Source organism: Lampris incognitus, chromosome 4, assembly GCF_029633865.1.
Source record: "Lampris incognitus isolate fLamInc1 chromosome 4, fLamInc1.hap2, whole genome shotgun sequence".
Taxonomy (NCBI): Eukaryota; Metazoa; Chordata; class Actinopteri; order Lampriformes; family Lampridae; genus Lampris; species Lampris incognitus.
In genome coordinates this window covers 6,876,976-6,903,282 of record NC_079214.1, presented here as the reverse complement: position 1 = coordinate 6,903,282, position 26,307 = coordinate 6,876,976, and the positions used below count along the sequence as shown (strand labels likewise).

The window sequence follows — 26,307 nt, the reverse complement described above, 5'->3', positions numbered from 1 at the left end:
CCAACCGTGTGAGGGCGGCGGCGACAGCTTCTATGGTCGGGAAATGTAGTTTTAGTGGGCGACGTATAACGAGAACGCGAGCGGCTTTCCTCCGTTTAAAAAAATACGTTTCCCAGAATGCTACCGGGCGGTCACATGACCAAACAAAGCCGACGCGCCGTGCCCCCCCGCACGCCATGCGATGAGAACACACTGCGCAGGCGCGGGAACTGAAACCAAACGGGGACGAGAAGTGGCGCCGCCGTTCAAACTTCCTTCTCCGCTTTATCGCGCGTTAAACGGCAGGCCGCCGTTTAAAACGAAGACAAAAAACAATATTCTTACCGAGCTAAGCGCGTTTGTCGTTGCTATATCTGCCGGTTCTGGTTCCGTGGAATGGTCGATGAACCGGTTCTGTGCGCGTGTGCAGAACAAATATCTAACGTTCTTGCTACTGCGACGAACCAGATTTCCCAGGGGGAGATTAAGTTTCATCTCTAGCCTGTCTGCAATCGCCCCGCTACTACTGCTACTCTCGGCTGCTCCCGCTAGGGGGCGCCACAGCGGATCATCCGTTTCCATCTCTTCCTGATTTCGGCGTCTTCCTCTGTCACACCAGCCACCTGCATGTCCTCCCTCACCACATCCATAAACCTCCTCTTTAGCCTTCCTCTTCTCCTCTTCCCTGGCAGCTCCATATTCAGCATCCTTCTCCCAATATACCCAGCGTCTCTCCTCCACACATGTCCAAACCATCTCCATCTTGCCTCTCTTGCTTTGTCTCCAAACCGTCCAACCTGAGCGGTCCCTCTAATATACTCGTTCCTAATCCTGTCCTTCTTCATCACTCCCAGTGAAAATCTTATCATCTTCATCTCTACCACCTCCAGCTCCACCTCCTGTCTTTTCGTCAGTGCCACTGTCTCCAAACCATACAACATAGCTGGTCTCACAACCATCTTGGAAACCTTCCCTTTAACTCTTGCAGGTACCCTTCTGTTGCAAATCGCTCTCCTCCTTGTCTCAAGTCAGACTCAGTGCTGGGCCATGCTCCAGGCCAAATTCTGGATGCCTCCACGGCTTCTTTGGAGAGACCACAGCCAGGGGTTGATGAAGGCCGACCAGTACGAGCAAGGGCCCGCCCCGCTTACTTAAAGGACTATGTCACAAAGTTCCATGCATAGGCCTCAAGGGCATTCTACTCATAGTTGTTCAGGAGTCCTGGTGGTGTTTTGCACAAGTTCTGTGCTCTTTGGGGGGGGGAGAGGGAAATATTGTGTACACAATGTAGTGTAGGTTGTTATGGTGACAACTGCTGGGGTTTTGGGGGGGGGTGCACATGCGTTGTGAGAATGTTTGGCAGAGGTCAGTAAAGAGAACAGAAAAACTCGCTTCCGTGTCGACTGGATTATGTTATGTTCTTTAAACATAACAGATACCTGCAGTCAGTTGAGACTGAAGAGGGCACTCAGTTGAGCGATGAAACGTTGCTCTCAGTACATGTGTCCACATGAACTGATCATGACTGGCGCAATCCTGCCCCGTTCTTTAGATAACAGCATCAGTTGCTGCTGCATATTGGTCGATGATGAAATAAACTACTCGGCAGTCAAGTACAACTTCATCTACTCTACAGCAAAGCATCTACTACTCGGAACAAGAGTAACTAACTGCATGTGTACTTGTGCAGGGGTGCGGCGCAAAATTCTGCGCCCTATACATAAGCAGCCTCTGTGGACCCCTTTCCTCTTTTGTCAAAGTCAAAGTGTCTTTATTGTCCCTTACAGGGGAATTAGTTTGCAGCCAGTATAATGAAACTCTCACGAAAACAAAACATACAAACACCAAGGCAGAACTGACAACAGGACATAGTGGGCAAGGGGAACCAAAGGAGTTCAAATGTACAGAGAAGGAAGTCGTCTCTCACGCATCACTCTTTTGAGTTCTAGCATACTGTATATTATTTACAACCACAGCACATTCATCTATTTACTTAACCCAACTATCTTGCAGTGATTGAAAACATGTGTAGACTCACTTCAAACTTTGATGCATCTCAGGGTACTGATGCTGACACCCATGATGCGGACTAAACCATTTTGCACCTTTTGTAAGGGATGAGCGGAGCCTCGGAGAGGGGTGAGAGGGGCCTACAAGAGCCTCCACTGTTTTCTTTAAGTCCCTCAACCCATGTATTGAGCCCATTTTAACTGAAGTTGTGACACTAATTAGAAATAGAAATTTGCAAACCAAAACAAACTTTTAATTCCAGGCTTCACGAGCCCCCCCCCCCCCCCCACTACGACGCCCGGAAGCTTTCTGGCAGAAAACCCTGAAGGCCAGCCAATCAGAGGCCTGGGAACGCTTTCGTCACACGGAAGTTCAGCTTTTTTTCCAAACCTCTTTTATTCAATGATTAAATAAAGGATATAAAAAACCCGGATATACACAATAAAGAAAAGAACAAGGGGTACATACACTTAAATGTAAAAGAGGTTTTTAAGGCACTGTAGATTGTCATAGTCCTGATGGTTTTCAGATTTGTCAGTCCTTTCAGAGTTTCCAAGTACAGTTTCATTTCAAGTTTGAACTGTTGAATATTGGGTTTCCCTTCAGACCTTTCGCTTTTATGGATCTAAAACTTACCACATAAAAGCAGAAGATTTAAAATAAAGACGTGACTTCTGTCCGGATCATTTGGCCATCGTAAAGAATAAGGTCTCTTTTCTGTAAATTAATCTTAGTCCCACATGACATATCAAATACATGTTCAACATCCCTCCAGAAGAATTTAACAAATGCATTCATAAAATAAATGTGGATTTGTTTCCGTGCCAGTATTACAGAGCACACAGGATTCAGAAAGAACATTTCTTTATTTAGAAAGCAGTTTGTTGGACAGATTAAATGTATGGTTTTAAAATACACTTCACTAACTTCATTGTTAACAAGATATTTGTTGTAGTAGGTCTAAGTCAATTCCCAATTAATATTCCCAAACTGATTATTCCAATAGTGTTTGCTACGAGAAGCTGCAGGGCGATGTATCACATGTCTACAAAACTGTCATTACACTTGTTATCCTTTACATGGGTGCCATTTAGCAAAGCATGGCTCTTAAACATGAACTGTTCATTAGACACATTGCTGCCTTGCACAACAAGGAGCTTCTCCGTCTTCTTCAAACGCCACAAAAAGGATTGTTTCTATGGCTATTATTGCAACCATGTTACCCAAAATAAAAATATCCTCCATACATTCAATAACTAAAATATGTCTTCCAGAACCATGAGCAATATTTTTAAGCACTTTCCCCTATAAGGGCCCCTTTCAGTGTAGCGACACCAGCAGAGTTACCATACCACCAGAAGCCATCCTAATAGTAGTTCCCCATTGATTTTTCCCAAAAATGAAAGTCTGAAACTAAAGCATGTTGCTTCTTGCAGTAAATGAAAATGTGCATCGAAACGTCTACAAAATCAAAAAAACAGCTGTCCTCTGAATCTGTTCTCAGCTCCCCCTCACATTAAACAAACACAACGACAAAGACAAACTGGACAGGAGAACAGCAAATTAATTCAAGAAGTCCCGAGTTCTGCGGATGTTCAGCTCTGGCAAAGCAACTGCTGCTGGCTGATGTAAAGCGCACCATGGCGCATCAGTACCGGTGTGCCGGCAGGGGACTGTCGCCTCAGACACCCGATTCAAAACTCCGGTGTACTGCGTAACACAGAGAGATTTACCTGGTGCTGACAGGCTTAATCAGCATTGTGTGAACTCGTTTGGCAAGGACTTGAATGTTACCAGGGGCGGATCTACGGGGTGGCAACAGGGGTGGCAGCTGCCACCTCTGGGAGACACCCCTGTTGCCAGCCCATTTATAAATCATATGATATGTTTTTAAAGTATATTTTATGTACATGCATGGTGAAGGTCAATGAGACCCGCACCAAACTCATCTCAAACAGAAGTCGCCGATTTAGAATCCCCCTCCCCCCTCACAGGCGCGGATCTACGGGGTGGCAGCTGCCACCTCTGGGACACAGTCTTGCCACCCCAGGAAAAAATCTCTAGATCCGCCACTGGATGTTACAGACACTCATTTATATGCAAAAGTCCTGCTTTCCAGCCTTAAGGTTCTGCTGATGCGACGTGTCAACACAAGCACTTTTGGTACGCACTCTTGCCATGGATTTTGGACAGAAGAGGTGGACTAACAGGACACAGCCTGTCTGACCGCAGACGGCGTCCCGCTTAGAAATCAAACAATAGAAAAGGTTTTGGTTTTCAGCTGCATAGTGGGCAGCACGAGCGTTTCAACAGCTGGCTCAACATTGTCAGAGATACATTCATAACAGATCTATTAGGCATTTATGCACTAGGACAGTTCAGCACTAAGAAGATACCCTGTCAGTTTTCCATGTAGCATTACATGACATGTCCAATGTACTAAACCTTGTTCCCTGAGTTTAGAAAAAAACAACAATAAAATAGCTTGATAAACGAGGTAGTATAAAAACAGGAAACGCAAGGGTGGCTGCACATTCAAACTGAACAACAAAAGTTAACATTCATAGTTTCTCCCATTTGTCTCTTAACGGGTGAAATAAGAAGAACAATCCTCACCAATACTGGCTCAGAACTGAAACCTCCGAAACGTCTGAGAAGGAGCAAACACTGAATGTTTCTCAATCCGTGCAACAAGCGGAGAGAGAAGACAGTTTAATGGCTGGAGGTGAAAACGGTAGCGCCCTTGCAGTCCAATCATTCAAACAACAGAAGAAGAAAGACAAAAACAATCGAGGCCTCGGGTCGGCCGTCGGACTCGGCCGATTCCTGACTTGAGGCCGCCATGAAAAAGCCATCACGAAGTATCAAATGTTATGCGGCCGTCACATAACGCAGGGATAAGTAGTAATTCAGTTCTCTAGCAGATGTTTTCCGTGAGGTAAACAGGTAGATCATCAGCAAAAGGACTCAATCTCTGCTTTTGCTCCAGTGACAAACTCTCTTAAATAAGGTCAGAAATGTAACAGTCTCTTTTCACATTTCTGACAATCTTTGGAAACATTCATGGTGGGTGAGATTTTTCTTTCAAGAAGTAACACAAAAGTAAGGAAATAAAAAAAAAACGAAAAGTACAAAAAAAAAGACATTCACTGAAAGAAGAGTGGAAAAGGAGAACCTAGGAGCTTCTGTATACACCCAGCGCCTCCTGTTCAACATCTGTTTGAAAGAAAACGCGAAGGAGGCATGGAAGCACTACGTCTCCTGGTCGTGGATGAAGACTTCATTGCGGAAGAAGTTGTTGATGAATTTCTCCAGGTCCTTCCAGTGGTGGAAGTGATCTACCTCCTGCTGGAGGTAGCTCTGAAGGAGTTGGTTGAATTCGTCCGCTTTTATCGGCTCCACGGCTTCGCTGAAGAGGCTCATGGTTTTTTGGAAGGCACAGTCAAAACCCCAGAGCAACCTCCGGGGGCCACTCTGTGGTGGTGTATGTCTCCATCTTCCTGAAATTAACCCCCAGATTTATTGGTGTTGTGGTCTCTTTGGAAGAACCTGTCTTGAGGGTTTGGGTGGGTGGTCTGTGGTGAGGTCTGTGGGCCCTGTGCTGCCATGACTCCTTTGAATCCATCTCGTGAAACCGCCTGCCACAGGACTGACACCTGGCCTTGTTCAGTATAGTGGAAGCTAGGGATGTTAATGATTAATCATTAATCGATTAACCGCCATTAAGAATTTAACCGATTAAAAGTGTATTAACTGATAATGTATGTTTTGTGTACCATTTCTCTGGAGCTCACTTTTATATAAAAGATGGCATGCTTCACCTTTGCATTTCAGAAAAACTACGGACACAACACAGGAAGGAGCGGTCCTGATCACATAGATAAGTTGATTTTCTTAAATACAAACCAGTAGGATTCAAGGTTATTGTGGAAAGGTTCAGAGTATTTTTTTATTCTACTTAATACAGTATTTTATGTTGATTTAAAAAATGGCTTTGCTCTGGTCTGCCATATTGGTCTAGAAATGTGCCCGTTTGACATTGTTTTATGGCAGTGCCATTTGATGAATAAGGACAGGCGGATAAGAGCAGCCATTTCGAACGAGGGCCTTATTATTTTAATATTGTTTGTGCTTCATGAACTAATGCTTCACGTAGCTAATGTGCCGCTAGAACTGTTCAAATAAGAGAAAAAGACCTGCGTTTTGTATCTTATTAATTATTAATGGTTAATCGATTATTGATTGTTGATGTGTTCAATGGTTAAAGAAATTGCATTTAATTTCACTTGCTCTTAGTGAAGAGAAAGTCCTTGAAGTGACGGAAAGTCGATTTGACAGAATCGGAGAATTTCCTCAGGTTTTCTTTGACGGCCTTCTTGGCAGAGTTCTTCACAGCGTCGAATTTCTCTTTCACCTTCCCGCTCATGCCTTCTTTACTTTTTTTAACTTTTGGCTGAGTGTCTCCCTTGGCCTGATTTTTGGTTTCCACGTACAGTTTTTCCCACAGGTCCGAGCGCTGTTGCTCAAAGATCAGTTTCTTCTCCAGTTCCAGCAAGCGAGACTGTAGCTTCTCGGTCTCAGAATTGGCTTCTCCTTCTGCGTCAGCACTTTCACGGCTCAGCTGTTCCATCTCCTTCCTCAGCTGCTCCATAATCTTCCTTTCCTTGTCGAGGTCCTTCCTCAGCGTCTTGGCTTCAGCCGTCGATACTTCCCGCTGGTTTAGGAAGCTGCGGATGAGCTTCCTCTCCTCCTCCAGCTGCTCTTTCAGCCTTTGGTATTCTGACAGTAAGGAGTCAGCACTGGCTCCCCTGTCCTCGAGGTCTCCGATCTTTGTGCACAGACTCCTCAGCTCCTCCTGCAAACTCAACGGGGTCTTCTGGTTTTCAACATTTAGCTTCTGTTGCTCAGACTGAATATCTGTCTTGTCCTCTGCCATGCGTTTCATCTTCATGACCAGGTCGTCCCTCTGGGCCGGATTAAGAGAATAATAATACATCAGACACTTTTACTCAAAGACACTTTACATCAATAGACAAGCAAAGCAAACTGTTAATAAAGATGAGAAATGGTAGTAAAAAAAGAGGAAGCAGTAAAGTCTGTAAAGTCTTGATCATTTTCCATGTGATGTGAGTGTTCTCTCAGAAGCTGTTTCCAGTCAACTGAAGTTTAAACAAACTTTTCTGAAGTCCAAAAAAATGAGATGCGAATTAGTTTCCATCAGATTTGTTTAAGACAATAAAACCCTGGATGTAGTTTTACATGTCCTACATCACGTGACTGAAATCTATTCATATTTCATTTCTTTTTTTGGATTATTTTCCCCCCTTTTTCTCCCCAATTGTACCCAGCCAATTACCCCACTCTTCTGAGCCGTCCCGGTCTCTGCTCCACCCCCTCTGCCGATCCAGGGAAGGCTGCAGACTACCACATGCCTCCTCCCATACATGTGGAGTTGCCAGCCGCTTCTTTTCACCTGACAGTGAGGAGTTTCACCAGGGGGACGTAGCGCCTGGGAGGATCACGCTATTCCCCCAAGTTCCCCCTCCCCCCCGAACAGGCGCCCTGACCGACCAGAGGAGGCACTAGTGCAGCGGCCAGGACACATACCCACCCGCGTGTCTGCGGGTGGGGAGCCGGGTGGGATGGGGAGCACTTTTCTAAAACAATGCCACAAAGTATTTAAAAAAAACCAAAACAGACAAGAGTAAGACCAAAGAAGAGCAAAAACAAAAACAGCATTAAAAAAAAACAACAAAAAAAAACAAACATTTGTAAAAGCTTTCATAAAAAGAAAGGTTTTAAGAGGACATTTAAAAGAAGCTAGAGACTTTGTCAGTCTTATGTCTGTAGGGACGTCCGACCAAGCCGGCGGTAACACGGAGAGTCGAACCACCGAGCCCCGTGTTGGTAAGTAGACTGCTACGCTACCCAGACGCCCTTCACGTTTCATTTTTAATTCAGCAAATGCATTTCCATTGCTCATTTACTTTTTTTTTTAAAATTTGGTCTTTCCATTCAGCTCTTTTCCATTTGAAATGACAACTTTTGCAAAACTGGTGTGATGTAAAACCCCACTAGAAAAAAAAACTGCATTTTCTTGTGTAACTTGGTCCATTACCTCTGTCAGAGTCTGCACCATGTCACCCTCATCCAAATCGCCTCCAAGAATCTCCTCCACCTCCTGATCGAGTGGCAAACAAAACCACAACACAAACGTCAACACAACCACTGCAAAAAAGAAGCAGCACTGGTTTCTTTTGAGCATACAGTCTTGACATCTTAACGGTCATGTGTTGACATTAATTGGCATGATACTATATATATATATATATATATATATATATATATATATATATATATATACATATATACATATATACAGTGCATCTGGAAAGTATTCCCACCCCTTCACTTTCCCCACATTTTGTTATGTTACAGCCTTATTCCAAAATGGGTTAAATTCCTTTTTTTTCTCATCAATCTACACACAATACCCCATAATGACAAAGTGAAAAAGGTTTTGTAGAAATTTTTGCAAATTTATTAAAAATAAAAAACTGAAATATTGCAAGATTGAACTCTTTGGCCTGAACGCCAAACGTCACGTCTGGAGGAAACCAGGCACCTCTCATCACCTTGCTAATACCATCCCTACAGTGAAGCATGGTGGTGGCAGCATCATGCTGTGGGGATGTTTTTCAGCGGCAGGAACTGGGAGACTAGTCAGGATCGAGGGAAAGATGAATGGAGCAAAGTACAGAGAGATCCTTGATGAAAACCTGCTCCAGAGCGGTCAGGACCTCAGACTGGGGCGAAGGTTTAACTTTCAACATGACAACGACCCTAAGCACACAGCCAAGACAACGAAGGAGTGGCTTCGGGACAAGTCTGTGAATGTCCTTGAGTGGCCCAGCCAGAGCCCAGACTTGAACCCCATTGAACATCTCTGCAAAGACCTGAAAATAGCTGTGCAGCGCCGCTCCCCATCTAACCTTACAGAGCTGGAGAGGATCTGCAGAGAAGAACGGGAGAAATACCCCAAATATAGGTGTGCCAAGCTTGTAGCTTCATACCCAAGAAGACTTGAGGCTGCAATCGCTGCCAAGGGTGCCTCAACCAAGTACTGAGTACAGGATGTGAATACTTATGTACATGCAATATTTCAGTTTTTTATTTTTAATAAATTTGCAAAAATTTCTACAAAACCTTTTTCACTCTGTCATTATGGAGTATTGTATGTAGATTGATGAGGGAAAAAAAGGAATTTAATCCATTTTGTAATAAGGCTGTAACATAACAAAATGTGGGGAAAGTGAAGGGGTGTGAATACTTTCCGGATGCACTGTATAGCACATACATTACATATCTTGATACAATGTGATAAACGGACAAGCACCATTTTATTTGGCTGAATTAAGTGTAGGGAAATATCTCGGATGGTAGAATTGTGCTTTAGCGCTCCATCTAGCTTGGTGACAGAACAAAGACACACGGGCTGATTTATTCCAGTTGAGCTTGTGAGCGAATCACAGACCTGGCTGGAGAAGAGCTGGTCTCTCAGAGTAGCACCGATCTCATTTACTTGGTTTTTCGCCAAAATGTTCGGTCTCTCTTGACTCTGGACTGTACCTGTAGGTAAACAAAATACAGTTGTGACACAGAAAAAAAAGATGATAATGACTTTTATTTGTCCCAGGGTGCAGTTGGGAGTCATTTTTTGCAAACATAATAGAAGAGAATGTCCAGGCATCTGAGTGGAAGGTGGCAAGTTCTGTGACACCATTTATATTTAGTCAGACAACAAATTAGCAATATAATCCTCTACCTAGTTCCTACCTTAAAATCATTCTGTCCATCAGCAGTAACAACCTTGCATTTTGCTGTGAGAGGTCGCACAATACTTACCATAGAAGTGACCAATGCCCATGCAAATGGCTATGACCAGAGCCAGGAGGATGTGTCCGTTGAGGGTCAGGCTGAAGTGGCCATGCAGTGTGGGAGGGACCATGGGCAGTGCCTGCTCCACCTGCTGTGCCCCTGTGACTTCCAACACCTCCTCAGTGTGGGGAGAGTCCAACACCTCCTCTTCAGGCTCTGCCACGTTGCAGAGGGTGTTCTTCCTCACCCTTCTTCTCTGCACCGCGGTACCGGAGGTCCCCGCCAGCTCATCCTCACTGCTGCGGGAGTTTGTCAGCACGCTCTGCTGCACCGGGAACACTGCAGTGAAACACAACAAACATTTATTACAGGAGAAATAACTCGTAAATAACAGGACACAATGATGACAGGATCCAAACAAGCTCACGCGTGCTGGGAACCCATGCGGAGAGGAATTCTACTTGACACTGAACAAATATTACCGTTTGAAAAATGATCAGAATAAAAAACAATAGATCCCATCAGTACAATGGACGATTTAAAAGCCTGAGCAAGTTTAATTTCTGCGCCGTTCACAAACAACAGTGTACCCAAAACCGCCAATCCTGGGCTGGGACAAGATTCATTTAGCCTCTGGCTCAGTTTTCCAACTCCTTCCTATCAAAGCGGAGGTAGGCCTGAGGGGTCGACACGGGTTCACCAGTTTCTCCCCTGAAAAATCTGCACCCACAAAAGGAGAGACACATCTGAGGTGTCCTAAATTATGACACACCACCGGTCCAAATACTGTAAAACTTCTTTTGATTGCCCGGGTTTTAAAAGTGGACATCGTCATGACAAAAATCACTTCTGAGTTCTTGGACTGAGGGCATCTTTAGCCTGAAGACAACGTGAAATGAAAATGAACTTTTAACTTTTACTTCATTTCACCGGTCATATTATGCACCTCTTCAAACACGAATGAAAATAACCTTCAGTTTAGACTGAAGAGGTCACGTAGCTGAGTGATGAAACATATCTGTCAATAAACGTTGCGTCCAGATGAACTGATTCAACTTCCTGTGATTTCCTTACCTGCATTACTGAGCATGCCTCAAGACATCCCTCACTATGTTCTGTCTCGCCCTGATATCCTGTCTTACTTGGAAATACGTCACATTACGGAAGCGAGCTAAACTGTGCAACACGTTTCACGTTGTTTTTAACATGATGAGTTTATAATTGGAATTAATAAAGGAGTGTTTGTATGTTAGTTACTCTTGTAAACTGGCCAGACACATGCACGCTCATGTAACGGGAAGTCACCCAGAGTGCAGCCATGCTTTACAGAATAAAAAAAGTCATAAATGTTTTTGTGACAGTGTTGTTCCTGCACACCAATGTTATCAAGGCCAGGGGCATGCTGTTGACGCTAGTCAGACCGAAACCACCTGGGAAAGAGCGGCATTTCGGGAGCCAGCTCTTTAGACGGTAGCCTAACTTCAACAGACTCTGCGGAAATGTCCACTGATTCAACATCGGACCTGTTTTAGAAGGAGGGAGAAGACAGGAATGGGCAGGAGTGTTTCGTCTCTATGCCATCTGATTTTCTCAGTATGGAAACTCGGCTCATAATGGACATCAGATCAGCTGGTAGACTTGACGGCGTGGGAGAGAAATGAACTCCTACCAGTCTCCATGGCGGTGAAGGTGTACTGGCTGCTGGAGGAGGTTCCGAGGTAGAACTCCTCATCGGCAGCCGCCGCCGCCACCTCATCTCCGTTGGCAGACACGTGCTCATCCTTCTTCAAGTCTCCTAAAATCACAATGTCGGAGTCATCGCTGGAGGAGCCCAGGGTCACAGGCCCCTTCCCGGCAGCACCTTCTCCAGCCTGCAGACAACATGTTTAACATGGTTGGTAATACACACGGCGGCGCCAGCAGAATAACATAAACCCCCTTCCTCACACTTCTCACCTCAGAGTCTGAACATTTCTCTTCTAAGGTTTCTTCTCTCAGGGTATCATCAGGTGAAGTGCCCCTTTCTTCAATGAAAGGGACAATGAAATAGTGATAAAAATCAATTCTGATGCAAATTATGACAATGTCTAAATGAATCCCATATATTAAATGTGAGATAGTTTCATCTACAGATCTGTTGGTTTGCCTGCTGTTCCACCTGATCTGTAGAGGATGCTATTTCACTTGCTCTGCATACTGCTTTAGTGCACCTTGAAAAGAAAAATACCTATGTCAGAATGTTGTTTATGGATTACAGCTCTGCTTTTTATACAACTGTACCATCCAAACTGGTGTTGAAACCCAGAAGTCTTGGTCTGGGCAACTCTATCTCTAACTGGCTATGTGATTTCCTGACAGGCAGGTGCCAGACTATGAGAATAGGTAAAACATACTCATCTACCTTAGTTCTTAGGACCGGCGTGCCTCAGGGCTGCTGTCTCGGCCCCCTATTGTACAGTCTGTTTACACACGACTGTGTTGCCAAATATGACAATAACAGCATCATTAAATTCGCAGATGACACCACAATGATTGTACTAATAAGCGACAGTGATGAGAGGGCCTATAGGAGGGAAGTGGAAGATTTAACCATATGGTACCATGATAACAACCTCTCTCTAAATGTCAATAAGACAAAAGAAATCATTGTTGACTTTAGAAAGATCAGAGGAAATCACATTCCTATTTCCATGAAAGGGGCCATCTGTTGAAATTGTGGACAGTTTTATATTTCTCGGTTTACACATCACAGACACCCTCACATGGCCTCTCAACACCAATTGCATCCTCAAGAAGGTACAGCACAGACTGTATTTTCTGAGGCGTCTCAAGAGTTTTGGTGTGAGTACAAAAACTCTTATGAACTTTTATCACAGCACCATGAAGAGGGTCTTGACAGGCTGTATCACAGTGTGGTTTGGCAACCTGACTGCTCAGGACTGCAGACTGCTGCAAAGGGCTGTAAAGACAGCAGCAAAAATCACTGGCATGGAACTACTACAGCGTCATAATATTTACACCACTCGCTGCAAAAGGAAAGCCCAAAACATCGTTAAGGACACCAGCTAACCCGCGCATGTTCTGTTCTCACTCCTTCCATCTAAAAAACGCTACCGGAGCATCAAATCACACACCACCTGTCTCAGTAATAGTTTCCTTCCACGGGCAGTCATGGTGCTGAACAGCTGACACAACCATATACATATATGCACCTTACACTGTGGTGTTGGCATGCACTTTTCTACATTGTGTATATATTGTATGAATTCTGTGTAAATAGTCTAGGTAGGTCTGTAGTCTTTTTTTTCCGAGATGGTGTACTTCTGTCCTTTGTGTTAAGGCAGAGAGCCAGAGCACAATAATTTCATTGTATTCAAATACACATGACAATAAAGTTGAACTTGAATGACATGTAGTAGAGATGATCGTACTACTTTCTGACCACTTCATGTGGTCTCAAGTGGTATTATCATCTATAAAACAGGTCTTCATATAGGCCAGTGCATAACTGCTATTGTTTCACAGTGTAGTTATACTAAAAAAACATAATTCACTATCGTGTGGTTGATCGATAGACTTTAGAGCCGAACCTTCACAGATCTCAGTAGGAGCGTGGGGGAGCGTTTGATTTCCACCAGAGACACCAGCGGGGTCCTGAAGCTCTGCCACCACATCTGGAGGACTCTCCGAAGTATCAGTCCTGTATTCCAATGCATTCTCCAATCCCAGGGTCTCAATATCTGAACCCTTGTTAACAAAATAAACAACAACAAAAAACCCCCAATTAGGAACATGCATTGTGAGAGACCCACATCATTGGCTACATTAAACTTATTGGTCCTCACCTATCTGATAACTATTACAGATCATGTCAGTGACAGACATGGGCCTTATCTAAGGCAGGGAGGTGACTTAGTGGAAGGCCTTTTTACCTATATGTGAAAATAGGCAGTCATTCTGAATGATTATTTTGGAAGTTTTTGTCTCATTCAGGACAAAGTCTTGAGTAATGAAAGAAGAGAGGCAGGAAGAGCAGGTAAGGGAGACAGGATGATGAATAACCCTGGTCCTGCACTGGATTTGAAACCTGGATGTGATTGTATTTTATTTTGGTACATCCACTATTCTGATTTCAGGCCGTTCTAAGAACTTTTTTTAACTAGTTTACCCTTTGGTTCTTTACACACCGTATCAGATGGTTTCACTTTTTTTAAAAATATGCATCAATTTTGGCAAGAAAAACTTGTTGTGACTGATTGTTTGAGCTTTGGGGTGAGCAACACACATGCAACCTGATGCACGCCGGCTTGGTGTTATCCTGAATAATAATGTCTGATTTTGAAAGACCTGACACCCAGTAACCCCATGTTTTCATCTATGGCCAGCCCCGTGTCCGGGTGGCGTGGCAGTCTATTCCGTTGCCTACCAACGGGGGGATTGGCGGTTTGAATCCCCGTGTTACTGCCGGCTTGGTCGGGCATTCTTACAGACACAATTGGCTGTGTCTGCAGGTGGGAAGCCGGATGTGGGTATGTGTCCTGGTCGCTGCACTAGCGCCTCCTCTGGTCGGCCGGGGCGCCTGTTCGGGGGGGAGGGGGAACTGGGGGTAATAGTGTGATCCTCCCACGCGCTACATCCCCCCGGTGAAACTCCTCACTGTCAGGTGAAAAGGAGCGGCTGGCGACCACGTGTACGGGAAGAGGCATGTGGTAGTCTGCAGCCCTCCCCCGATCGGCAGAGGGGGTGGAGCAGAGACCGGGATGGCTCAGAAGAGTGGGGTAATTGGATGGATACAATTGGGGATAAAAAGGGGGGGGGGGATCTATGGCCAGCCCCAGCCCTCATAAAGACCAAATTATTCCCAATGTAAAAAGGAAAAATAACTATTAAATGAAGATAGTTCAGATCAGGTCGGACAGGGAAACACCAATCATACCTCATTACTGAGGATCGTCCAGCCAAAGGACGACTGGGCATCACTCGAGTTCTCTGACATGTTTCCTGTCAGCTGGCGGTCACAAACAGATCTGCAAAAAACAAATGGTTGCTGTAGGTTATCTGTGGTCACAACAAGATTTTTAAAGACTAAATTATCTGAGTTACTAAATGATGTTCCATAGTACACATACAGATAGTCTGGGGATGTGACCCAAGTAAGTCATAAGCTACATATATTTGATTCGCATTCAACTCCAAATCCTCTGATTTCCCCGCAGATGCTCTTGGAGAGATTGCTCGAATGGCCTGAGATGTTCATTGTTATTCATCTTATGTTTTTAGAAACAAAAGCAAAATGGACACAATGTGTTTCTTGCTTGGAGGTCAAATTTGATGTTTGCAGTACATTTATTTACATGTTTTTAGTACATTTTATTGAATTAGAATGTTTGTGCTGTCCACTTTTGACAAGCTGTGTTATGATATTGACGACTTCTTTATCAACAGAGTACTATTCCACTTCAAAGCAAGTGTACATTTTTTTTTTTAGTAGTATTGAGGCCGTAAACCCAGCTACTGAGGATGCACAAGCCAGTGCATTCTTAGTGCTGGTCCCAAGCCTGGCTAAATGGGGAGGGTTGCGTCAGGAAGGGCATCTGGCATAAAACCGTTGCTAAATCAAATATGCGGATCATAAATCAGATTTCCATGCCGGATCGGTCGAGGCTCGGGTTTCCAAGGACCCTCACCGGTACTGTTGGCCCGCAGGGTGCTGGTAGAAACTATGCTACTGTTGAGCAAGGAGAAGGAGAGGGGGAAGGCATGTCCAGAGGCAGTGGGAGAGGAGGAAGGGTAGGAGTGTGGAGGTGAGAGTTGGAAGTTTGAATGTTGGCACTATGACTGGTAAAGGGAGAGAGCTGGCTGATATGATGGAGAGAAGGAAGGTAGGCATACTGTGTGTGCAAGAGACCAGGTGGAAGGGGAGTAAGACCAGGAGTATCGGAGGTGGGTTCAAACTCTTCTACCATGGTGTGGATGGGAGGAGAAATGGGGTAGGGGTAATCCTGAAGGAAAAGTATGTCAAAAGTGTGCTGGAGGTGAAGAGAGTGTTGGGTAGAGTGATGAGTATGAAGCTGGAAATCGAAGGTGTGATGATGAATGTTATCAGCACATACGTATGCCCTGCAAGTTGGGTGTGAGATGGAACAGAAAGAAGAATTCTGGAGTGAGTTGGATAAAGTGGTGGAGAGTAGTGATGCACGGGTCAGGGTTTTTTTAATACCCGGACACACCCGACCTGTTATGACAACCAATCCGCCCCCCCCCCGAGACCCGCTACAATATGCGTTAACCCGCAAACCTCCAAATTTAGCCTAGGCTCCAGCAAAGTGAGCAGTGTTGCAAGGGCCAGTGCTCGGTCCCCTTCTCTTCTCAATATACACCACCTCACTTGGTGCAATCGTCCACTCCCATGGTTTCTCATACCACTGCTATGCTGACGATACCCAGCTCTCCCTATCATTCCTGTCAGATGACCTCACAGTCTCGGCACGGATATCGTCATGCCTTGCTGATATCCCTGTACGGATGAAGGAACGCCACCTTCAGCTTAACCTCTCTAAGGCTGAGCTCCGTTTCATCCCAGCCAGTCCTTCTTTACAACAACAGATCAATATCCAGCTCGGATTAACCCAACTCGTGCCCACAAAGTCTACCCGAAACCTGGATGTCATGACTGATGACCAACTAACCTTTAAGGTTCACGTGGCATCAATTGCTCAGTCGTGCTGATTTGCCCTGTACAACATCAGGAAAATTAGATCCTTCCTGTCTGAGCATGCAGCACAGCTCCTGGTACAGGCTCTTGTAATATCACAGATTGACTACTGCAACTCCTTACTGGCAGGTCTCACTGCATGCACTTTCAAACCTCTGCAAATTGGGCTTCCGGGTGGCGTGGCAGTCTATTCCGTTGCCTACCAACATGGGAATCGCCACTGAAAATGCAATAAAATCTGATAATGTAATAACTTCCTCATAATGTAATAACTTCCTGATAATGTAATAACTTCCTGATAATGTAATAAACGTTTTACAAATAATGTAATAATGTGTTACATTAACGGGACGTTATTACTTTATCAGGTTAGCCTTCATTTCCCTGGTCCTGATAATGTAATAATTCCCCAATATTGTAATAACTTAACAGCAGACCACCCATAAATGGATTCAAGTGGTGATGCTGTTTAAGCAACGCAAGCTCGAGAGGTCTAGCGCCACCGACAGGTCAAAGTTGGACGTGCATGAATGCTCTACTCCTCCTCAAAGCTGCCTCCGAGCTACTTCCACACGTTTTTTCTCAGTTGGATCATTTTATTACATTATCAGGAAGTTATTACATTATCAGGTTTTATTGCATTTTCAATGGCCTCAAGTGCAATTTTTTATTACATTATCAGGGTTGTTACATTATCGGGGATTTATTACATTATCAGGTTCTACAAACCTCTTCAGTCTCAACTGACTGCAGGTGTCCGTCCCCACCCTTATAAGCAATACAGTGACATAATGACCCAAACCAACTACCAGTTTCACATGCAAATAGGCGTGACCATGAACTAGAGTTTCAATGGCTATGTGTACTATTCACAGAGGATTTCAGAATGTTTGCAATCACAGCATTGTAAGGTGGCGACAGATGTACTCTTAACCCCCCCCCCCCCCCCCCCGATTCAGGGATGGTCGTTCCCTCTTAACATAGATGGTCGTTGGGTTTGGGTCGTTATGCAGATGTATTGTTTATAAGGGTGGAGATACCTGCAGTCAGTTGATGTCACTCAGATCAGTGTTTCTCAACCCAGTCCTCAAGGACCCCCTATCCCGCAGATTTTCATTGTAACCCTGCATAGGTAGCCCTGCTTGTACTTACTCGACCAATCATCTCACAGCACTTAATTATGCAAGGCGTGCAACATCTGACATAATTCATTGCTGATTGGTTGAATAACTACAAACAGGTACCTATTCAGGGTTGCAAAGAGAATATGCAGGATCGGGGTCCTTGAGGACTGGGTTGGGAAACACTGACTTAGATTATGATGAAACGTATCCGTCAATACCAGTTGTGTCCACATGAACTGATTCAACCTTCTTTGATTTTTCCCACTGATGCAGTGGGTGGAGTTAGGCTCAGACCTGGGAGAGAAGTTACGCTTTAATTACAATTTGGTATTTAATTAGGGCCTACAGCCTTGCAACCCATCCTTCAGTTGAGACATTGTACCGAGGTCCTGACTCACTGTGGTCATTAAAGATATAAACTTTGTTAAAAGAGACACTCAATGGTAGGTAAAGTGCTCAACAAATAAAGAGCAAAACAATCCAGTGAGTCAAGTAAATTCTTTATGAGACAGTACAAGCCTGTTTCATGACATAAGCAACCGTCAGCTGTCTCATATACATACATACATAGAGAGAGAGAGAGCCCAAAAACTGGAGTCAAATTCCATGTATGTGCAAACCTACATGGCCAATAAACACGATTCTGATCCCATGGTACTTATCACAAAGAGTAGAGGGTCCCCCGGTGTCCTGGCAAAATGTCCCTACCTGGCTCTCTCCACCCGGCCCCCTAATCATCCCCCAGGTAACTCGCTCAATGAGTCCTCCCTCTCCACCTCAAGCTGATGTGTGGTGAGCGTTCTGGTTCAAAATGGCTGCCGTGCACCATCCAGGTGGTGCTGCACATTGATGGTAGTTGAAGGGAGTTACCCCCTTCAACGTGACGCGTTTTGGGTATCAAGATAATGCGCTATAACAATGTAATCCATTGCTATTGTTATTAACCCCCTATACACAAACAGACGATGGTGCCTGGGACTCGGAAAAAAATCTTAAACTTGTCTTCACCTCAACAGTACTGACCATTATATTACAATAACAACTCAACCAACATGAGTTACCCAACGATCACGGTAGGTAACGATGTCACCAGATCATAAACACTATAACGTCACAGTTATGTACATTGTTATTACACATATACTAGACATTAGATTATAAACACTGGTTAATGTAAAAGGAACAGTTCACCCCAAAATCAAAAATACACATTTTTCTTCTTCCCTGTTGTACGATTTGTCCAGCTAGACTGTTTTGTTTGTTTGGTGTTTTTGTCTCCGTGGACGATGATGTTTGTGGATGACATTGTGATCTGTAGGGAGAGTGGGGTGCAGGTGGAGGAGAGCCTGGAGAGGTGGAGGTATGCACTGGAGAGAAGAGCAATGAAAGTCAGTAGGAGCAAGACGGGATACCTATGTGTGAATGAGAGGGAGGACAGTGGAATGGTGAGGATGCAAGGAGTAGAGGTGACGAAGGCGTATGAGTTTAAAGACTTGGGGTCAACTTAATGGGGAGTGAAGAAGAGGGTGCAGGCAGGGTGGAGTGGGTGGAGAAGAGTGTCAGGGGTGATTTGTGACAGAAGGGTACCAGCAAGAGTTAAAGAGAAGGTTTACAAGATGGTTGTGAGACCAGCTATGTTGTATGGTTTGGAGACAGTGGCACTGATGGAAAGACAGGAGGTGGAGGTGGAGGTGGCAGAGATGAAGAAGATGAGATTTTCACTGGGAGTGATGAAGAAGGACAGGATTAGGAAGGAGTATATTAGAGGGACAGCTCAGGTTGGACGGTTTGGAGACAAAGCAAGAGAGACAAGATTGAGATGGTTTGGACATGTGTGGAGGAGAGATGCTGGGTATATTGGGAGAAGGATGCTGAATATGGAGCCGCCAGGGAAGAGGAGAAGAGGAAGGCCAAAGAGGAGGTTTATGGGTGTGGTGAGGGAGGACATGCAGGTGGCTGGTGTGACAGAGGAAGACGCAGAAGACAGGAAGAAATGGAAACGGATGATCCGCTCTGGCGACCCCTAGCGGGAGCAGCCGGAAATACATCGTTTTGGTGCGAGTTGCCAAGTTTTGGAAATATCACCCGCAGAGATACCGGCCTTCTCTCGAATACAATGGAACCGGAAGGCAAATCTGCTTGTGCTGCTCGAAGCGACAAGAAGAAGAAGAAGAAGAAGAAGAAGAAGAAAACATTTTCGGAAAAACTCAACAGCAGTGTGTCATTGCAGGAATGATGAGCCTGTTGGGTAGTCTAACCCGGTGTGGGTAGTCTACCCCGGTGTAGGTAGTCTACCCGGTGTAGGTCGTCTAACCCGGTGTGGGTAGTCTACCCCGGTGTAGGTCGTCTAACCCGGTGTGGGTAGTCTACCCCGGTGTAGGTAGTCTACCCCGGTGTGGGTAGTCTACCCTGGTGTGGGTAGTCTACCCCGGTGTAGGTCGTCTAACCCGGTGTAGGTAGTCTACCCCGGTGTGGGTAGTCTAACCCGGTGTAGGTAGTCTACCCCGGTGTAGGTCGTCTAACCCGGTGTAGGTAGTCTACCCCGGTGTGGGTAGTCTACCCCGGTGTAGGTAGTCTACCCCGGTGTAGGTAGTCTACCCTGGTGTAGGTCGTCTAACCCGGTGTGGGTAGTCTAACCCGGTGTGGGTAGTCTACCCCGGTGTGGGTAGTCTACCCCGGTGTGGGTAGTCTACCCCGGTGTAGGTCGTCTCAGAAAATATCCCAGAAAGTTGAACCGAGTTCATCCGGACACACGTTTAGAGGGAGGAACGTTTCACCATCTAACTGACGAGCTGCTTCAACTTTCTGGGATTTCCTCTCGACCGCTGAGCATCAAGTCACGAAGCTGCTCCCAGCAGAGTCTGTGTGTGTTATCTCGAGTGACAGGTCATCATTTATGGAAAGACACGCTGCTGTTCAGCTTTCAGATGTGCCCCCCCCCCGTTTTGAGCAACGCAAGCCGGGGGCCATTTAGTTCCATTGTGTTGTGTTGCGTTGCGTTGGGCTATGTTGCGTTGTGTTGCGTTGCGTTGTGTCGTGTTGTGTTGGGCTGTGTTGTGTTTTGTTGTGTTGTGTTGTGTCGTGTTGCGTTGTGTAAACAACAACGCAGACGTATCTACGGCCGTCATCTCCCAAAACTCGGCAACTCGCACAAAATCAGCGGGTAACTACACGACGGGCAAGAGGGGAAAACGTGTATCTTGGTTTCTGGGGCTGACTGCCCCACTGAGCCCGGGTCAAGACAATGAGCGGCTGATGTCAAAACGTCACAAAGCGCGCCGACTTACCTGCGGTCTGGACGCTGCGGTCCGGAGAGAAGCGTCAGGCGACCCGGACGTGCCTGCTGCCGTACGTGTCCCTAGGGGCGTGTTCGGACGCGCCGCCTCCAAGCGCGGCACGCTTGTGGGCGTGCCAGTAGGCGGGGACACGTAGATGATTGACAGGAGCTCTCCTTCCCGGAAAAATCAACACCAATACTGAAATGGGCTGTTTTCCCGGCTTTATGTTTAACATTGGAGGGATAGTAATAATGTATAAATACAGGATCGTTTGCGTAGCCCGCTGTCGTCCGTCGTGGACAGAAGAAGGAAGAAGACAGTCATCATTAACCTCCTTTATTTACGGTACAAGAGGTACCAACTCCGCCGCCGCCGGTATACACAGAAAAACTACAACTCCCAACCGCGCAAACACTTCCTGGCTGCACCTGATTGGACGAACGCTTCTCTGGTTGGGCGGTCCTTGCTGTCCGCTCCCCGGATTTCGCAACGGATCAACATGGCGGCCACGTCGTATACGATCTCGTTTTACAGCTAAACGGTACATTAAAACATGGTTCTGAAAACATTTTATGCTGTAAACAGGCAACGCAGCAACAGAATCTTGCTTCATATTGGATCAGCACCCCCGTAGTTTGATAGTTTGAATCGGAGTATCGCGAGCCGGACGCCTTGCCGCTGCACGCTCCTGATTTGCATAAAGTAGACTAGACCTCAACTTTATGCAAATGAGGAGCGGACAACGGACGCCCAATCTTCTCGCTGCGGGGGGCTTCGTCTTCTTCTTCGCTCAGTTTTACTGGAGGATCGCAAACAACTTGACGGTGCTTACCGCCACCTACTGTACAAAAGTGTGTAACAGCATGTCATTTTACCCGTTTTCTTAAATTCTGCCCATCAACTTTGTGTCTCAATAATAGTGCCTCCCTGGTGATGCCGATTGCTACCTGCCCTCAATTTGCATGAACAACATCGCAAAGCCCACGCTATATATATAATATATATATAGTGAGTCAAGTACATTCTTTATGAGACAGTACAAGCTGGAGAAGGGTATGGAAGAGAACAAGTACAGGGGGATTTTGGAGAAGAACCTGACGAAGACACCAAAAAGTCTAAAAACGCGTTGGAAATTCATATTCCAACAGGAAAATGAACGGCGGCACAAGGCCAAAGCTACCATGGAGTGGCTTGTAAAGAACAAAGTGGACTTTTTGGATTGGCAAGGTCAAACCCCGACCTAAATCCAAGTGAAAATCCGACTCGAAGACTCTTGTCCTTCAGGGAAAACCAGCTAACCTCTCCCGGATTGAACAGTTCTGCAAAAAGGAGTCGGGGAAGAGCTCCAAATCCAGGTGTCTCAGGGGGTGTATACTTAAAAAATGAAGAGTTTTGTCAATTAAATGGTATTTTTTTTAAAAATTAAAAGGATTTCAATGCATTTATATGGTGTCTTGTGTACTTTGGATCAGGGCAAAACAAGTCCAGTTAAAATCCATGAAATGTACAGACCCTAACACAACAAAATGCAAAAACTTTGGAGGGGTGCATCATTTTCTATCTATTGTATACTGACCCATTAGAGGATGGACATTTAACAGACCAGAGATCCCTCCTCTGTTGCTCACCCTGAGGTTTCTTCCTGCTAAAGGGTTTTCTAGGGAGTTGTTCCTTATCTGATGCGAGGGTCTAAGGACAGGATGTTGTGTTGCTGTAAAACCCCCTGAGGCAAGTTTGTAATTTGTGATAATGGGCTATACAAATATATTTGACTTGACTTGACATAAGAAACATCGGTGCCTGTCGAGGCGGCAACCTAAGAACCTGCTGGTGGACACCGACGGTGAGGGGAGCCTTCGGGCTGAAGAAGGAGGGCTTTTGGGTTTGGTTGGCCCAGGGCTCTCTTGAAGCAGCAGACAGGTACCGGGAGGCCAGAGGGGCTCCGGCTTCAGCAGTCATGGAAGCGGGTGTGGGTGGAGTTCTGCGAGGCTAAGGAGGAGGACTTTCAGTTGGCCTCAAGGAAGTTCTGGCAAACCATCCGGTGACTCAGGAAGGGGAAGCAGGGCTTGACTCAGGCTGTGCTCAGCCGGGGAGGGGAACTGTTGACCCGGACTGGGGATGTTGTCGAGTGCTGGAAAGAACACTTTGACCACTCCAGGAGGAGCTGGAGGGCGTTGCTGGGGACAGGGATGTCCTGAGTGCCCTTCTTAGCTTGCTGCCACCGCGACTCGACCCTGGAGAATCGGCTGAAGATGAACGAATGAATGATTGAATGAATGAATGAATGAATGAATGAATGACAGGAAGAAAAACTGTACAAGTGTAATATGTTTCTATCGCTATACTTTATTCAAACTGGTAATCAGCAACTTTGATAATTAACCACAGTATAAAATTGTCGCTTTTGACAACTAGACATTTTTGGCAGGAACATCGTTATAACTGTTGATAAAAGACAAAGACAAATAAAACAAAAGAACATGAACACAAAATTTTGAGAACTCATAATAATTACAAAAGGTACATTCAATTTTTCGAGACTTCAGTCCGCTTCCAGGTAAAAGCAGAGCAGCAGCGGGTTCCCCTGAGTTTAACTGTAAATGACCCGCGGTGCCCTTCCATAGCAGCTGAAGACAGCACAGCTTTAAGAGAAAATTCTTACTGCAATTTAAACACACAAATGACTAAACCCTACTTGCTACCCCTTTTAATTCACATGCTCAGAAAAAAGGAACGTAACTGCGAAATAGAAACTCAATTTCTGGGAGACTGGGACAGTGCCCTGCATCCCCCCTTTGTTCCTACGCCTTCCATCTCCCCTTCCATCAAACTGATATCCATCAACCCACGTGTATTGCATGTGAATCGATCAGAGAGACGGGATAAACTAAACACAACATTTTAAAAAAGACCCTGAGGTAGTAGCTAGATGCCTTTTATAGAGCGTGAAAGGCCCAGTTCAGAAACACAAGTCACCAACAGGCACATGGTTGTTTTTTTAATTAATTAATTATTTTTTGAGGTACTATATTGATCCCCGTAGGCAAATTCCTCTCTGCATTTAAGCCATCCTAGCTGTGTAGCCAGGAGCGGTGAGCAGCCGCCGTGCAGCACCCGGGGACCAACTCCAGTTGGTCTCACCATGCCTTGGTCAGGGGCACAGACGGGAGTGTTAACCCTAACATGCATGTCTTTCTGATGGTGGGAGGAAACCGGAGCACCCGGAGAAAACCTACCGCAGACACGGGGAGAACATGCAAACTCCACACAGAGGACGACCTGGGATGACGCCCCCCCCGCCAAGGTTCGACAACCCCGGGGTTCGAACCCAGGACCTTCTTGCTGTGAGGCGACAGCGCTAACCACTGCGCCGCCGTGCCGCCAAGCGTAATACAAATGTGAACAAAAAGTGTTTCCACATGCAGTTTTTTAGGAGGTGCAGCAGGGAGACGCCGCCGCCTTTCCATTTTCGCAGAATCACTTCCACAGAGTTTTGCATTTCCAGCTTTTACCCGTAAAGGAGGAATGAAAACAGGCGTGTTTCCAGGTTATGTACTGGTTATTGATTGGTTATTGGTTACTGATTCTGCATTGGGCCTTTAGACACTCGTGAAAACAGGATGGGAAGACCGGTGTCAAATACGTAGCTGCACATCTCCAACAAATTTAAGGGATTATTCGAGTAAAGCGTCAATAACATTTTAGGAATCATGTTAAAACAACAAAAAAGAAGCTGCTACTTTGGTAAAAGCGTGAGATTCAATTGTACAACACATTCTCCCCCCGGCGGAGGGAATAAAAGGTAGAACAAATGGAGTGATCTATCTACATGAAGTTGAGGAACTAAAAAAAGAAAAGAAAGAGATGATTATTCACAAACACAGAGGCCCACTTCCATCTTGAGGGAGCGGTCAGGTAGAAACACATCATCAAAAAGGGGCGACAGAACATTGAAAAAGTGACAAAATATCACACAAAAGGGATCGTATGCGTTTAAACGGATCTCTTACACCAATACGCAGCAGTGGCCTGAAAAATCTTTGGTTTAAACTGTTAGCTTTTCTTTTTTTTTTCTTTCAAAGGAAAGGTCAAACTGATTGTGTCGCTCTTCATGCAGCTAAGCCAATTAGCTCCTCTGATTAAATCCTCTCCAGAAGCTTCTGATTGAAAACGCAGCCGTGTGTAGACGTTGAAGCACCCGCTGACCTTCAGCACACCTTATCATCCATCCATCCATGACCCCGAACCGCTTATCCTGCTCTCAGGGTCACGGGGATGCTGGAGCCTATCCCAGCAGTCACCGGGCGGCAGGCGGGGAGACACCCTGGACAGGCCGCCGGGCCATCACACAGAGCCCACACCCACACCTCTACCTAGGGACAACTTAGTACAGCCAATCCACCTGACCTACACGTCTTTGGACTGTGGGAGGAAACCGGAGCCCCCGGAGGAAACCCACACAGACACGGGGAGAACATGCAAACTCCACACAGAGGACGACCCCCAAGGTTGGACTACCCCGGGGCTCAAACCCAGGACCTTCTTGCTGTGAGGCGACCGCGCTAACCACTGCGCCGCCACACTTCATTATACTACACAATAATGGCAACGGAATCTAACAAAATAATCATACCTAAAGGTAGGATTTTCTTTTTGCATCCAGTTTCTCAAAATACCCAAAGCACTTCCACTCTCTCAGACCAGGACATTAACTTTAGCATGACACAGCAGTACAGTACTGTCGATATAGTAGTATACTGCAGAGGAGGAAGCTGTCCTAACACTGTGAAGCGTGTACAGGTGGTGGGTTTCGCCTCGGGGTGTGTGACAGAGAGCGGGTAAGAGCGGTTGGCTGGTGTAGAGCACAGTACAAACATTAACCAGTCAGAGGATGCATGAACATTTTCACACGGCTGCACTGCTGCGACACAGGCAGAGAAGCGATCGGATATAAACTCCATAGAACTCTATTACATATAAACTCCATAGAACTCTATTATATATAAACTCCGTAGAACTCCACTAACGTCGCCTCCTGTACACACACGCCGGTGGGCAGCGAGAGAGCGCCGGGAGGACCTCTGATTGGGCCGTTTTGGTTAGTTGTGCATGAAACTGAATAGCATCGTCGCGTCTTTTATCCATTTTGTACCTGGGCGTCCCGTGGGCACTTTTGAGAGTTGACGCCGCAACTCCATCTGGTCACAGGACGAGGGCACCTATGTGCAAGGCTTTGATTTGGGGAGCCGGACCTCGACTGACCCACCAGGGCTGAACTTTTGTCATCTAATGCAAACGATTAGACCGTCTCACCTTCCTCATC

General features: G+C 45.7%; 1 protein-coding gene across 1 annotated transcript; it reads right to left on the bottom strand.

Annotated features, from left to right (window-relative positions):
• Positions 1–5,986: 5,986 nt before the first annotated feature.
• On the bottom strand, positions 5,987–21,043 carry LOC130112146 (cell cycle progression protein 1-like). Its single transcript, XM_056279444.1, has 9 exons — positions 20,994–21,043; positions 14,804–14,894; positions 13,458–13,614; positions 11,824–11,891; positions 11,537–11,738; positions 9,895–10,206; positions 9,524–9,618; positions 8,108–8,170; positions 5,987–6,955 (listed from the first exon to the last, which is right to left on the bottom strand). Exons 2-9 carry the CDS (start codon positions 14,861–14,863, stop codon positions 6,272–6,274), a joined length of 1,641 nt encoding a protein of 546 aa, XP_056135419.1. The 5' UTR covers positions 14,864–14,894; positions 20,994–21,043; the 3' UTR covers positions 5,987–6,271.
• Between the last annotated feature and the right edge of the window lie 5,264 nt (positions 21,044–26,307).

Bases quoted from the DNA above. Each gene is read 5' to 3' on its own strand.
- LOC130112146 (XM_056279444.1), bottom strand. From the start codon at position 14,863: ATGTCAGAGAACTCGAGTGATGCCCAGTCGTCCTTTGGCTGGACGATC. The intron at 9,619-9,894 runs GTAAGTATTGTG...GTTTACCTACAG, and splicing joins GGGCATTGGTCACTTCTATG to GTACAGTCCAGAGTCAAGAG. The intron at 6,956-8,107 runs GTAATGGACCAA...AATCCGGCCCAG, and splicing joins TGGTGCAGACTCTGACAGAG to AGGGACGACCTGGTCATGAA.